The sequence below is a fragment of the Solanum stenotomum genome, chromosome 12 (genome assembly GCF_019186545.1).
Source record: "Solanum stenotomum isolate F172 chromosome 12, ASM1918654v1, whole genome shotgun sequence".
Taxonomy (NCBI): Eukaryota; Viridiplantae; Streptophyta; class Magnoliopsida; order Solanales; family Solanaceae; genus Solanum; species Solanum stenotomum.
The window spans coordinates 11,779,939-11,791,657 of NC_064293.1; the positions used below are offsets into that span (position 1 = coordinate 11,779,939).

The 11,719-nt window shown below is 32.1% G+C and overlaps 1 protein-coding gene across 1 annotated transcript; it reads left to right on the forward strand.

Moving 5' to 3' along the window:
- The first annotated feature begins 5,061 nt into the window (after nucleotides 1-5,061).
- On the forward strand, nucleotides 5,062-7,893 carry LOC125846302 (E3 ubiquitin-protein ligase WAV3-like). Its single transcript, XM_049525687.1, has 3 exons — nucleotides 5,062-5,217; nucleotide 6,924; nucleotides 7,595-7,893. Exons 1-3 carry the CDS (start codon nucleotides 5,062-5,064, stop codon nucleotides 7,891-7,893), a joined length of 456 nt encoding a protein of 151 aa, XP_049381644.1.
- The last annotated feature ends 3,826 nt before the right edge of the window (nucleotides 7,894-11,719 follow it).

The window sequence follows — 11,719 nt, forward strand, 5'->3', positions numbered from 1 at the left end:
AAGAAAAATAATTATAGTCTAGATTGATAAATTAAAATTATGAATATACCATTCTATCAATAATAATATAACTTAACTTTAGCGAGTTATTTATCTTTTTTCTTTTCAAATAAGTAAATAATGAATTAACTACTTATCAACCAACACATATAATTAGGGAATGTTTGGTTTAAATACCGTAAAATATTTTCTTGCTAATTTTTATAAATAATTGAATACCAAGGATTTTAAATATATGAACACTTAAATTTTTACAAAAGAAAAAAATAAATTAATTTTTTGAAATCCCTTCTTTAAATTATTGACCTCAATAACACTGTAATAAATTTTCGAAATTTGTGCATTACTTAAATTAATATAAATTATCTCTAAAATTACCTCAATCCTATCTGTATTTATCACCAAACTCCACTTCTCATTAAATATACAGAACCGATCGACATTGAATTTCACAAAAAATTATTCATTTACACTCTTTCTCTTTCTGCTTCTCATCTTTCTTCGAAGAAAAAGAAAAAAAATGTCAATGGTCTAGCACAAACTGAAGAAGGCGCACTCACTTAAGCGTTAGGATAACAATTCCTGGCACAAACTGAAGAAGGCTCTCTCACTTAAGCGTAAGGATAATAATTCCCAGAATGAGACACACCATACCAAATCACCTGCTATTCCTTCGCCGCCGTACTCCTTGTGTCGTTTACCTATCCCCACCACACATTCATCCAAGGTCCGTTTTCATTTCCCCTCTCTTTTTATTTTTTGTTTTACTATTTTACGTTTTCTCCATTTACTGGTTTAAAATTCTCCATCCTTGTTTCCCACGTTATTTTCCGACAATATTTAAATTGCTTCACCACTAAGAATGGCAAATGGTAACAGACCAGCAAAAAATTGTGTTGGTTCTAAGTGAAATTTAATTCTTGTTCTTACTTAAGTACCCTTTATTTGTAGTTTTGATTAAGATAGCAAATGAGGCGGGGAGGGAAAGTTGCGGAGAAAATCCACCGAAGTTTTGATCATGTAAGGGATACATGGGCAATATACATGTTCAAGTTTATATATATATATATATATATATATATATATATTGTTATAACAACTCTACACAATTTAGCATGGGACACACGTGCAACGCACGTGCCCAGCATTACTATGTAAAATAATCTATGTAAAATCTTGTAAGCAAAATAATTATAGTCTAGATTGATAAATTGAAATTATGAATATATCATTCTATTAATAATAATATAACTTAACTTTAGCGAGTTATTTATCTTTTTTCTTGTCAAATAAGTAAATAATGAATTAACTACTTACCAACCAACATAAATAACTTAGGTAATGTTTGGTTTAAATATCGTAAAATAATTTCTTGCTAGTTTTTATTAATAATTGAATACCAAGGATTTTATATATATGAACTCTTAATATATTACAAAAGAAAAAAATTAATTAATTTTTTGAAATCCCTTCTTTAAAATATTGACCTCAATGACACTGGAATAAATTTTTGAAATTCGTGCATTACTTAAATTAATGTTAGATTATCTCTAAAATTACTCAATCCTATCTGTATTTATCATCAAACTCCACTTCATACTATATATACAGAACCCATAGACATTGAATTTTCACAAAAAATCATTCATTTGCACTCTTTCTCTCTTTGCTTCTCATCTTTCTCCGAAGAAAAAGAAAAAAAAATATTGATGGTCTGGCACAAACTTAAGAAGGCACTCTCACTTAAAGCGTAAGGATAACAATTCCTAGAAGGAGACACACCACTCCAAATCACCTGCTATTCCTTCGTCGCCGTCCTCCTTGTCTCGTTTACCCAGCCCCACCACAAGTTCATCCAAGGTCCATTTTCATTTCTCCTCTCTTTTTATTTTTTCTTTTACTATTTTATATTTTCACCTTTTTTTGGTCTAAAATTCTCCATCCATGTTTCCCGTTTTACTTTCCGACAATATTTGAATTGCTTCACCACAAAGAGTGGCAGATGGCTACAAACCAGCAAAAAATTGTGTTATTGGTTCTAACTGAAACTTAATTCTTGTTCTTACTTAAGTACCCTTTATTTGTAATTTTCATTAAGATGGCAACTGATGCGGGGCGGAAAAGTTACGGAGAAAATCCACCTAAGTTTTGATTAAGTATGCGATACATGGGCAACATACATTTTCAAGTATATATATATCGTTATAACAACTCCACACAATTTAGCATGGGACACACGTACAACGCACGTGCCCGGACAAATATGTGAAATAATATATATAAAATCTTGTAAGCAAAATAATTATAGTCTAGATTGATAAATTAAAATTATGAATATACCATTCTATCAATAATAATATAACTTAACTTTAGCGAGTTATTTATCTTTTTTCGTTTCAAATAAGTAAAAAATGAATTAACTACTTATCAACCAACACATATAATTAGGGAATGTTTGGTTTAAATACCGTAAAATATTTTCTTGCTAGTTTTTATTAATAATTGAATACCAAGGATTTTAAATATATGAACTATTAAATTTTTACAAAAGAAAAAAATAAATTAATTTTTTGTAATCCCTTCTTTAAATTATTGACCTCAACGACATTGTAATAAATTTTTGAAATTCGTGCATTAGTTAAATTAATGTAAATTATCTCTAAAATTACCTCAATTCTATCTGTATTTATCACCAAACTCCACTTCTCATTATATATACAGAACCGATCGACATTGAATTTAACAAAAAATCATTCATTTACACTCTTTCTCTCTCTGCTTCTCATCATTCTTCGAAGAAAAAGAAAAAAATGTTGATGGTCTAGCACAAACTGAAGAAGGCGCTTTCACTTAAGCGTAAGGATAACAATTTCTGGCACAAACTGAAGAAGACTCTCTCACTTAAGCGTAAGGATAATAATTCCCAGAATGAGACACACCATTCCAAATCACCTGCTATTCCTTCGTCGCCATCCTCCTTGTCTCGTTTACCAATCCCCACCACACATTCATCCAACGTCCGTTTTTATTTCTCCTCTCTTTTTATTTTTTGTTTTACTATTTTACATTTTCTCCATTTTTTGGTCTTAAATTCTCCATCCATGTTTCCCCTTTTATTTTCCGACAATATTTAAATTGCTTCACCACTAAGAGTGGCAGATGGTAACAAACCAGCAAAAAATTGTGTTGGTTCTAAGTGAAATTTAATTCTTGTTCTTACTTAAGTACCCTTTATTTGTAGTTTTGATTAAGATAGCAAATTAGGCGGGGCGGGATAGTTGCGGAGAAAATCCACCTAAGTTTTGATCATGTAAGGGATACATGGGCAATATACATGTTCAAGTATATATATATTGTTATAACAACTCTACACAATTTAGAATGGGACACACGTGCAACGCACGTGCCCAACACTACTATGTAAAATAATCTATGTAAAATCTTGTAAGCAAAATAATTATAGTCTTGATTGATAAATTGAAATTATGAATATACCATTCTATTAATAATAATATAACTTAACTTTAGCGAGTTATTTATCTTTTTTCTTTTCAAATAAGTAAATAATGAATTAACTACTTACCAACCAACATAAATAACTTAGGGAATGTTTGGTTTAAATATCGTAAAATAATTTCTTGCTAGTTTTTATTAATAATTGAATACCAAGGATTTTACATATAGGAACTCTTAAACTGTTACAAAAGAAAAAAATTAATTAATATTTTGAAATCCCTTCTTTAAAATATTGACTTCAATGACACTTTAATAATTTTTTGACATTCGTGCATTACTTAAATTAATGTTAGATTATCTCTAAAATTACTCAATCCTATCTGTATTTATCACCAAACTCCACTTCATACTATATATACAGAACCCATAGACATTGAATTTCACAAAAAATCATTCATTTGCACTCTTTCTCTCTTTGCTTCTCATCTTTCTCCGAAGAAAAAGAAAAAAAAAATATTGATGGTCTGGCACAAACTTAAGAAGGCACTCTCACTTAAAGCGTAAGGATAACAATTCCTAGAAGGTGACACACCATTCCAAAGTACCTGCTATTCCTTCGTCGCCGTCCTCCTTGTCTCGTTTACCTAGCCCCACCACAAGTTCATCCAAGGTCCATTTTCATTTCTCTTCTTTTTTTATTTTTTCTTTTACTATTATATATTTTCACCAATTTTTTTGTCTAAAATTCTCCATCCATGTTTTCCGTTTTACTTTCCGACAATATTTGAATTGCTTCACCACAAAGAGTGGCAGATGGCTACAAACCAGCAAAAAATTGTGTTATTGGTTCTAACTAAAATTTAATTCTTGTTCTTACTTAAGTACCCTTTATTTGTAGTTTTCATTAAGATGGCAAATGATGCGGGGCGGAAAAGTTACGGAGAAACTCCACCTAAGTTTTGATTAAGTATGGGATACATGGGCAACATACATGTTCAAGTATATATATATCGTTATAACAACTCCACACAATTTAGCATGGGACACACGTGCAACGCACATGCCCGGACTAATATGTAAAATAATCTATATAAAATCTTGTAAGAAAAAAAATTATAGTCTAGATTGATAAATTAAAATTATGAATATACCATTCTATCAATAATAATATAACTTAACTTTAGCGAGTTATTTATCTTTTTTACTTTTCAAATAAGTATATAATGAATTAACTACTTACCAACCAACACATATAACTTAGAGAATGTTTGGTTTAAATATCGCAAAATATTTTCTTGCTAGTTTTTATTAATAATTGAATACCAAGGATTATATATATATGAACTTTTAAATTTTTACAAAAGAAAGAGCCCTTCTTTAAATTATTGACGGCAATGACACTGTAATAAATTTTCGAAATTTGTGCATTACTTAAATTAATGTTAAATAATCTCTAAAATTACCTCAATTCTATGTGTATTTATCAACAAACTCTACTTCTCACTATATATACAGAACCGATCGACATTGAATTTCACAAAAAATCATTCATTTACACTCTTTCTTTCTCTGCTTCTCATCTTTCTCTGAAGAAAAAGAAAAAAAATGTTGATGGTCTGGCACAAACTGAAGAAGGCGCTCTCACTTAAGCGTAAGGATAACAATTCCCAGAATGCGACACACCATTCCAAATCACCTGCTATTCCTTCGTCGCCGTCCTCCTTGTCTTGTTTACCTAGCCCCACCACACATTCATCCAAGGTCTGTTTTCATTTCTCCTCTCTTTTTAGTTTTTGTTTTACTATTTTACGTTTTCTCCTTGTTTTGGTCTAAAATTCTCCATCCCTGTTTCCCGTTTTAATTTCCGACAATATTTAAATTGCTTCACCACTAAGAGTGGTACATGGCAACAAACCTGCAAAAAATTGTGTTGGTTCTAAGTGGAATTTAATTCTTGTTCTTACTTAAGTACCCTTTATTTGTTGTTTTGATTAAGATGGCAAATAAGGCGGTGCGGAATAGTTGCGGAGAAAATCTACCTAAGTTTTGATTAAGTATGGGATAAATGGGCAACATACATGTTCAAGTGTGTGTGTGTGTATATATATATATATATACATATATATATCATTATAACAACTCCACACAATTTAGCATGGGACACACGTGCAACACACGTTCCTAGGACTATTATGTAAAATAATCTATGTAAAATCTTGTAAGCAAAATAATTATAGTCTAGATTGATAAATTAAAATTATGAATATACCATTCTATCAATAATAATATAACTTAACTTTAGCGAGTTATTTATCTTTTTTCTTTTCAAATTAGTAAATAATGAATTAACTACTTACCAACCAACACATATAACTTAGGGATTGCTTTAAATATTGTAATATAATTTCTTGCTAGTTTTTATTAATAATTGAATACCAAGGATTTTATATATATGAACTCTTAAATTTTTACAAAAGAAAAAAATTAATTAACTTTTTGAAAGCCTTCTTTAAATTATTGACCTCAATGACACTGTAATAAATTTTTGAAACTCATGCGTTACTCAAATTAATGTTAAATTATCTCTAAAATTACCTCAATCCTATCTGTATTTATCACCAAACTCCACTTCTCACTATATATTCATAACCGATCGACTTTGAGTTTGACAAAAAATCATTCATTTGCACTCTTTCTATCTCTCTACTTCTCATCTTTCTCCGAAGAAAAAGAAAAAGAAAAAGAAAATTGATGGTCTGGCACAAACTGAAGAAGGCGCTCTCACTTAAGCGTAAGGATAACAATTCCTGGCACAAACTGAAGGAGGCGCTCTCACTTAAGCGTAAGGATAACAATTTCCAAAATGAGACACACCATTCCAAATCACCTGCTATTCCTTCGTCGTCGTCTTCCTTGTTTCGTTTACCCAACCCCACCACACGTTCATCCTAGGTCCGTTTTCATTTCTCGTCTCTTTTTATCTTTTGTTTTACGATTTTCCATTTTCTCCTTTTTTTGTCTTAAATTCTCCATCTCTATTTCCCTTTTTACTTTTCGACAATATTTAAATTGCTTCACCACTAAGAGTGGCAGATGGCAACAATCCAGCAAAAAATTGTGTTGGTTCTAAGTGAAATTTAATTCTTGTTCTTACTTAAGTACCATTTATTTGTAGTTTCGATTAAGATGGCAAATGAGGCGGGGCGGGATAGTTGCAGAGAAAATCCACCTAAAATTATAAAGACTTCAATCCACCCACCCCCACCCCATATAGCGTGATTTGTTGTAAATCATCCCCATATAAATTACAATTTTTAAAAAAAATATTTATTTAAACTCATATAAATTGCAATCTGTTCTGCATAAATTTATGAAAAATATAATTTGAACCTACCCTGTCTTGTCACATCTCATTCCCTAGTTTTGATCATTATTAATTTTACTATTAGTTTCAATGTATCGATGAGGGTATATATTGAATTATTATTTTTTACATTTTTCTCGGTATTGATTACTGAACTAAAGAAATTCAATTCTACAATATAATATTGTCCACCTTAATTTTATTTTAACGCCATTATAAAAGCAACAGGGGTATCAATTTTTTGTGGCGAGATATATATAAAACGTTGACCGTTGTTGGATTTTACCATACAAACGTTTTAAATTGATTTTTGTAATCAATTAAAACACCTTTTATTTTAATTTCAAGTATAATTTCAGGGATCTTCCTTTAAATTTGACTCATATCTCTCCATAATTTACAATATAATATTTTTCTCCCCTATTTTGAGTTTTTTTTTTGCCATAAATATTTTAAAACTATTTTAACTAATTCAAAATAATCATAATTTGAATCAATAGTATACATTTTTGGTTAATTAATTTTATTAGTACATTTTCAGAAATAAAAGAATCATTAACTAAAAGAAGAAAATAACCTATACCTAGTTAAGTAGTTGATGTGCGCTCAAGCTAGTTCAAACATCACTTTCACAAAAGAAGAATAAAAAATGAGATTAGGACCTAATGAGATTATTTTAGTTTTATATTTGTGCCTTTTTGCTATGTAAATTGTACGAATTTTGAGTGAAGATTAGTGTGTTGCTTTTGTATTCAATTATATTGTTGTTGCAAGAAACATGTGTGATTTGCCTTAGGAGTATGAAAGCTGAGAAAGGTAAGGCCATATTTACTGCTGAATGCTGCCATTCTTTTCACTTCAGCTGCATTGGCGAAAATGTTAAGCATGGGAACCTCCTTTGCCCCATCTGTAGATGCAAATGGAAGGAGATCCCTTTCCAATTTGCTACTGATGTTACTATAGTGCGTCAAATTCGGGTGCTTCATCATGTTAACCGCTCTCGTCCTTTACCAACAGTATTTCCACCCCCTCCCCAGCACGTCCAATTTCAGATGCGGGCTCAAGCATTATAGACGTCATTGGCTATAATATAGATTCGGATGTTCAACACTCAGACCACGGTTAGTACAACTTCAGATCGGCCTTGGTAGTGTTATTGGTGAGTCCTCATCTTTCGAGGACGACCTATATATTTCATTCAGTTGTTACTGTTTCAGTTTCCAGACAAATAGAGTTAGCTAGGGGCTTGTGCTAGCAACTCATCTTAGTAGAGGCTTTCAGACAGTCACATTAGCTCCAGCTTATTATTATTCAGATACTTGTTGTTTTGAGTTTAATAAACCTATTTCAGATTTAGCTTTTGCATCGGTGTATTCATATCTTAGTGTCATGCTAGTCAATGAGTTAGCTTGGGGTCACTTGTGGCGCTAAGCACCATATTACGACTAGAGGGTAGTCTCGGGTAGTGATATAGTGGGAGCATTAATGGATTAAAATTGACTCTCTTGTAGCAACTAATGTGCTTTGTAATAGAGAACTTGCATGGGGCCTTCAGACCGGCTAGCTATAGTTATGAATCGGTTCCCTTGTTCAATCCGCCCTTGAAATAGACCATGATTCTTCTGCTCTGTATGCTATTTCTGATACCACATTTTCATTCATTGAATCGTTTGTTACTGTTCAAGATGCCTTGCATTGGTCTCCTCAGTGTTGTAGCCCAGGAGCTTCAACTTAGCTGCCGTAAAGATTATTTAAATTTATTTCCTTTTGTTTGTTTTACCATTGAAGCAAGAATCAACAACTAAACCAAGAACAGTCCAATAGATTGTAATTTTTTTTGTTTCGAACGTGAAAGTTTTGTGATCATTGATATATGGATCATTGGTAGTTTGGTACAAAGGGAGACGTGATTTTTGACTCCCCTAATCAACATTCGATTTCACAAAAATCTCATTCGTTTACACTGTTTCTTTCTTTGCTTCTCATCTTTCTCTAAAGAAAAAGAAAAAAAATGTTATTAGTGTTACATAAATTGAAGAAGGTGTTACCATTTAAGCCTAAGGTTTACAATTCCCAGAATGGAACATATACCATTCCAACTCACCTGTGATTCCTTCGTCGTCCTCCTCTTTGTCTCGTTTCTCCAGACCTACCACAAGATCATCCAAGGTCCATGTTTCATTTTCTACTCTCTTTTTATTTTTTGTTTTGCTATTTTCTGTTTTCTTCCTTTTTGTCAGAAATTCCCCATCCTTGTTTTCTTTCTTACTTTTTGGCTGTCTAGATTGTTTCATCACTGGGAGTGCTAGCTGGTGAAAGACCAACAAAAAATTGTGCTCTTTCTAAGAAATTCAATTCTTGTTCTTACTTAAGTACTCTTTATTTGTAGCTTTGATTAAGATGGCAAATGAGGTGGGACGGGACGGGGAAAATTCACATAAAATCATAAGGACTTCAGTACACCCATCTGCCCACATCCCACATAGCATGATTTTCTGTAAATCCTCCCCGCATAAATTACAACTTTTTATAACTTTTTTCACGAAAAACGTTAAAAAATTTAGTGAGTGATGTTCACTAGTATATGATATGAACTTCCAAATTCCTAATTCCTAAAACATGAAACAAGGAAAAACACGAGAAAGTGTCCTTTAGGCTAGTGTATGAAAAAATTTACCGGTCTTAATGAATTTATAAAAAAATATTCCAATTTTGATTCAGCAAAATTATAGCTACAGGATTTTATAAGGCAAATTCACATCTTTTAGAATTTTTTTTTATTTAAACCCGCATAAATTACAATCCATCCCGCAATTTTTTTTGAAAAATAGCTCGTCTTGTCCCAACCCATTGTCATTCCTAGTTTTAATCTTAATTAGTTTTCCTATTAGTTTGTGTCACGTTCCGATTCTTCACGGCCAGTTATATGTAAGTCTTGCATTTTATTGATGTACAACTGTCTTTGTTTTATACATAATAGAGTGCATTGACATGAAAGGAAATAAAGAACTAGTAAGGAAAATATCCACAAATTAGGAAAGCTAATAATGTACCTTAAAAGGGAGCTATGACTCTACACCAAATAAGGAGATGACATTGAAGAGGAGGATCTGCATAATATGAATATGGAATATTCCTGATACACTCCCTAAAGATGGTGGTCTATCAGAGACACCAATCTTGGACAGAAACCGTTCAAAGTCATGGCGTGAGAGCGGCTTCGTTAATAAGTCAGCAAGCTGGTCCTTTGTTGAAATGTGAGCAACCTGAAGCTAACCCCATTGAACTATAGAACGAACAAAGTGATAATCAATTTCAAGTGTTTCATTCATGAATAGAAGACTGGATTTGTAGAAAGGTAAGTTGCACCTTAATTATCACAATGGATCACTGGTGCCTTCTGGACCCAACACAATTCAACAACAGTAGAAGCAACTGATCTATACTTCAGCTTCAGTAAATGAGTGAGCTACTGTTCGCTGCTTTTTTAAACACCAGAAAATTGGATTTTTACAAAGAAAGATGATATACGCACTAGTAAAGGTACGATTATCACAATTTCCAGCCCAATCAGGATTAGAAAAGGCATGTAAAACCAAAGGAGATTCCTTGGAAAAATAAATCCCTTTATCTATTGTTCCAGCAAGATAGCGGATCATCCTCTTAAGAGAGACCAAATGATTTGTAGTTGGTCTGTGTGAAAACTGAACTAGTCGATTGGTAGAAAATGCAATGTCAGGCGGTGTTAGCGCCAAGTATTGGAGACATCCAACAAAAAATTGATAGTCTTTTGAATCACTCAAATGAACACTATACTCCGAGGCCAGATTATTAGTAGTTACAAGTGGAGTAGAGACAGGTTTTGCACCACTCATTGAAGCATGCTCAACAATATCCTTGATGTCCTTCCGTTGAAATAGATATAAGCCTTTTGGAGTGCGAATCACTCGGAAACCCAAAAAATAAGCAAGCTGCCCCAAGTCTTTGATCGAAAATTGTTTACCAAGCTTAGCAATGAACATATCAATTGCCTTCTGATGATTCCCTGTCACAATAAGATCATCGACATAGACTACCAAGTATATGATAACTTCAAACTTAGAATAAATAAAAAGACAATAGATACTGCAAAATCCAGAGAAAGAATATAGTTTCGCAATTCCGAGTACTAAGCACGTGGAGCTTGTTTGAGACCATATAAAGTTGTATGCAGTTTACATACATAATCAGGCGGAGTAGAATCAACATAGCCTTGTGGTTGTGCCAGGTATTCCTCTGTCAAATTCCCATGAAGAAAGACATTATTCACATCCAATTGGCGTAAGCTCCAATCTTTACTAACAAGAAGAGATAAAATAACTTGAACTGTAGTATATTTAGCTACCGGAGAAAATATTTCAATGTAGTCAATACATGGACACTTAGTAAATCCTTTAGCAACTAATCACGCCTTATATTTATTCAAGGTATCATCTGAATTTTACTTTACCCGAAAGATCCACTTGCAACCATCAAATTTTGTGATTTGGATCTTGGAACAAGTTTCCATGTCCCTTGTTGTTTCTGTTGGGTTCGAAAGTGATTAGGGCGTCATGTGGAAGCTTACAATTGCATATCATATGGTTGATAAATCAGATGACAAAAAACTTATACTAAAAATATAATATTATTATATGAAAACCAATATAAAAGAAAATATTAAAACCGTTGAAAGAATAAATCTCTCCATAAACAAAACTCTTAAATGACTACATTGTGGATTCTATTATGTTCTGATATGAGAAGGGGGGGTCTTCAATTTATAGGGTTCCAATTTTTTCTTCCAAGGAAATAATAACTCAAATATGGAAGAATATTATATTTTCCTTTCAGAAAAAGTAAAAACATTTATGGTAATAT

Excerpts from the sequence above, each read along its gene's own strand:
- LOC125846302 (XM_049525687.1), top strand. The coding sequence starts at position 5,062 with ATGTTGATGGTCTGGCACAAACTGAAGAAGGCGCTCTCACTTAAGCGT.